The sequence below is a fragment of the Lactuca serriola genome, chromosome 2 (genome assembly GCF_051521515.1).
Source record: "Lactuca serriola cultivar US96UC23 chromosome 2, Lser_US96UC23_V15, whole genome shotgun sequence".
In the NCBI taxonomy this organism is placed as follows: domain Eukaryota; kingdom Viridiplantae; phylum Streptophyta; class Magnoliopsida; order Asterales; family Asteraceae; genus Lactuca; species Lactuca serriola.
In genome coordinates, this window is record NC_136409.1 from 205,465,208 (window position 1) to 205,467,635 (window position 2,428).

The 2,428-nt window shown below is 37.6% G+C and overlaps 1 protein-coding gene across 1 annotated transcript; it reads left to right on the forward strand.

The window, feature by feature from the left end:
- The first annotated feature begins 979 nt into the window (after window positions 1–979).
- On the forward strand, window positions 980–2,179 carry LOC145090747 (uncharacterized). The gene has a single exon (XM_079028840.1). The coding sequence runs from the start codon at window positions 1,113–1,115 to the stop codon at window positions 2,091–2,093; it is 981 nt and encodes a 326-aa protein (XP_078884966.1). The 5' UTR covers window positions 980–1,112; the 3' UTR covers window positions 2,094–2,179.
- The last annotated feature ends 249 nt before the right edge of the window (window positions 2,180–2,428 follow it).

A 2,428-nucleotide genomic window follows, 5' to 3' on the forward strand; every position in this document is an offset into this window, starting at 1 on the left:
ACTTATTAAGAAGTGTTGAAAGGAATCTTTTAATAAGGCTAATTTGGGAGGCTTGCGCTTCAGTTCAAAATTCCTGATCTTGACATAAGACATAAATCGACTGAAGTACTTGTGAGACCAATGTGGTCTGTTGAACAAGTAGGTGTGAAGAGAATTTAAGTGGCATGTTGAAAATACTTTTAGGTGAAATCTCAGAAAAAATTAAAACTGGATTCTAAGGGAAGAAATGTTATGGGATTTAACAATTTCATAAGAATCACACAAAAAGAAAATTTAGAGATTCCAAGGTACAACCCCATGGGTGACTTCGTTAATTCATTACTAAAAACTAAAGCAAATTTAATTGTTCACCGTCAATGCATTGCAGGTATTGAATTGTAGGTTTCACTTAGCACGTAGTGGCACGAAGCTAAGATCATAAACACAGAAATTGTGTAACCATAAAACTCAGTGGTAATTGCTGAGAGTCTCAAGGGTTATGTGTATGAAGCGAATAGGATGGAGAAAAATATTAAAGATGGTGTAAAGAAACCAAAGTACCTCTGCTGTTAAAATAAGGACCAAGCAGAAAACTCTTATCTCATGTGAGAAGAGAGTAAGGTAGCTCATGATTAGAATAAATATAACAGCCTAATTGGGAATACAAGGTTTGTATATACCAAGTCAGTAAGGCTATTATTCAGAATCAGGTGAGGCTTTGGACAACATACAACAGCATGCTTCTAGGGACACTTAACTATTAAAAGATGTGAGAATAATACCTGCCCCATTAATTAACCACAAATGATAAAAAAATTAAATAATAATAAAAAAATAACGAACAAACCAAAAAATATTTTTGGAGTTTTTGATTCAAAGAGAAAAACAAAAATAAAATTTTTTTGGAACCGAACACGAAATAGACCGAACGCTCGGTTCATTTCGGTTTCTAAAAAAATGTTTGAAAAAGAAAAAGAATTGGAAAATAAGAGAGAAATTTATCATGATGAAACCCTAGACAGAATTCCAATTCGTCACCATAAACCCCGTCAGCTCTCCCTCATCCTACTCGATCTTCTACTAAGTAATCAATTAGGGTTTCATACATTATTTGCTTACCTGCAGTCCGAGTCATGGACGCCCAAAGAGCCTTGCTAGATGAGCTCATGGGTTCAGCTCGCAATTTGACTGAAGAAGAGAGAAGGGGACACAAGGAGATCTCTTGGGATGATAAGGAAGTATGTGGCTTCTACATGGTGAAATTTTGCCCACACGATCTACTCGTGAACACTCGAAGTGATCTAGGTCCATGCCCTAAAATCCATGATCCGAAGTTGAAAGAAAGCTTTGAGAGCTCTCTAAGGCATTACTTTTATGTGCCAAGATTTGAAGCAGAACTTGCTCATTTCTGTGAAAAATTGGTGATGGACTTAGATAGGAGAGTTAGACGTGGACGTGAGAGACTTGCTCAAGAGGTTGAAGTTCCTCCTCCTCCTCCAATTCCAGCTGAGAAATCCGAACAACTATCTGTTTTAGAAGAAAAAATCAAGAACCTTCTAGAATCAGTGGAGGCACTTGGGGAAGCTGGCAAGGTGGATGAAGCTGAAGCACTCATGAGAAAGGTGGATCCGCTTAACATTGAGAAAACAACATTGACCCTTCAACCACAGAATGAAAAAGTTCTAATGCTTGCTAGAGAAAAGAAAATGGCTCTTTGTGAAACATGTGGTTCCTTTTTGATAGCAAATGATGCTCTTCAAAGAACCCAATCCCATGTCACTGGAAAACAGCATATCGGTTATGGATTGGTCAGAGATTTCCTTTTTGAATACAAAGAGGCAAATGAGAAGGCAAGGGTAGAGGAAAAAGAAATTGAAGTTAAGCACAGAACTGGATCTACTGACAGGGACAAGAACCATTACAGTGACAGGTCATCACATGATCGAAACCGAGGATCTCGGGATTCTAGAAGAACATCGGATCGTAGGGCCCACAACAACAGTTACAGAAATGGAGGTGGTGGGGACAGGAGAGGGGATAGATACAGGGATAGAAGCAGGTCTCATTCCCCTAGACATGGTGGAAGAAGAAGGTCATCCAGAAGTCCGTATTAGTAAGAGAGAAAGATTGTAGAAAAATCAAAAATGTCAAAGTCAGAAGAGCTTTGTTGAGATATAACTAAAGGAGAAAAAGAGTCTTAAGGGAGTTTTATACAAAATAGAACACAAATATTTGGTGAAAGAAATCATCATGATGGTTTTCCCATGGTTTGAGCCTCTGAATCTGAATCTGAATCTGAAGTTGCTTTTTGTATATGTTGAATGATTCTTTTACAAAAAAGGTGTTGAAGAAGCTCATAGAGGTAACCAAAGCTTGAAACTTGAAACTGTAACGCTTTGTTTTTGCAGGAAAGTTAGATCACATTTGTGATCAGTTTAATACTTTACTC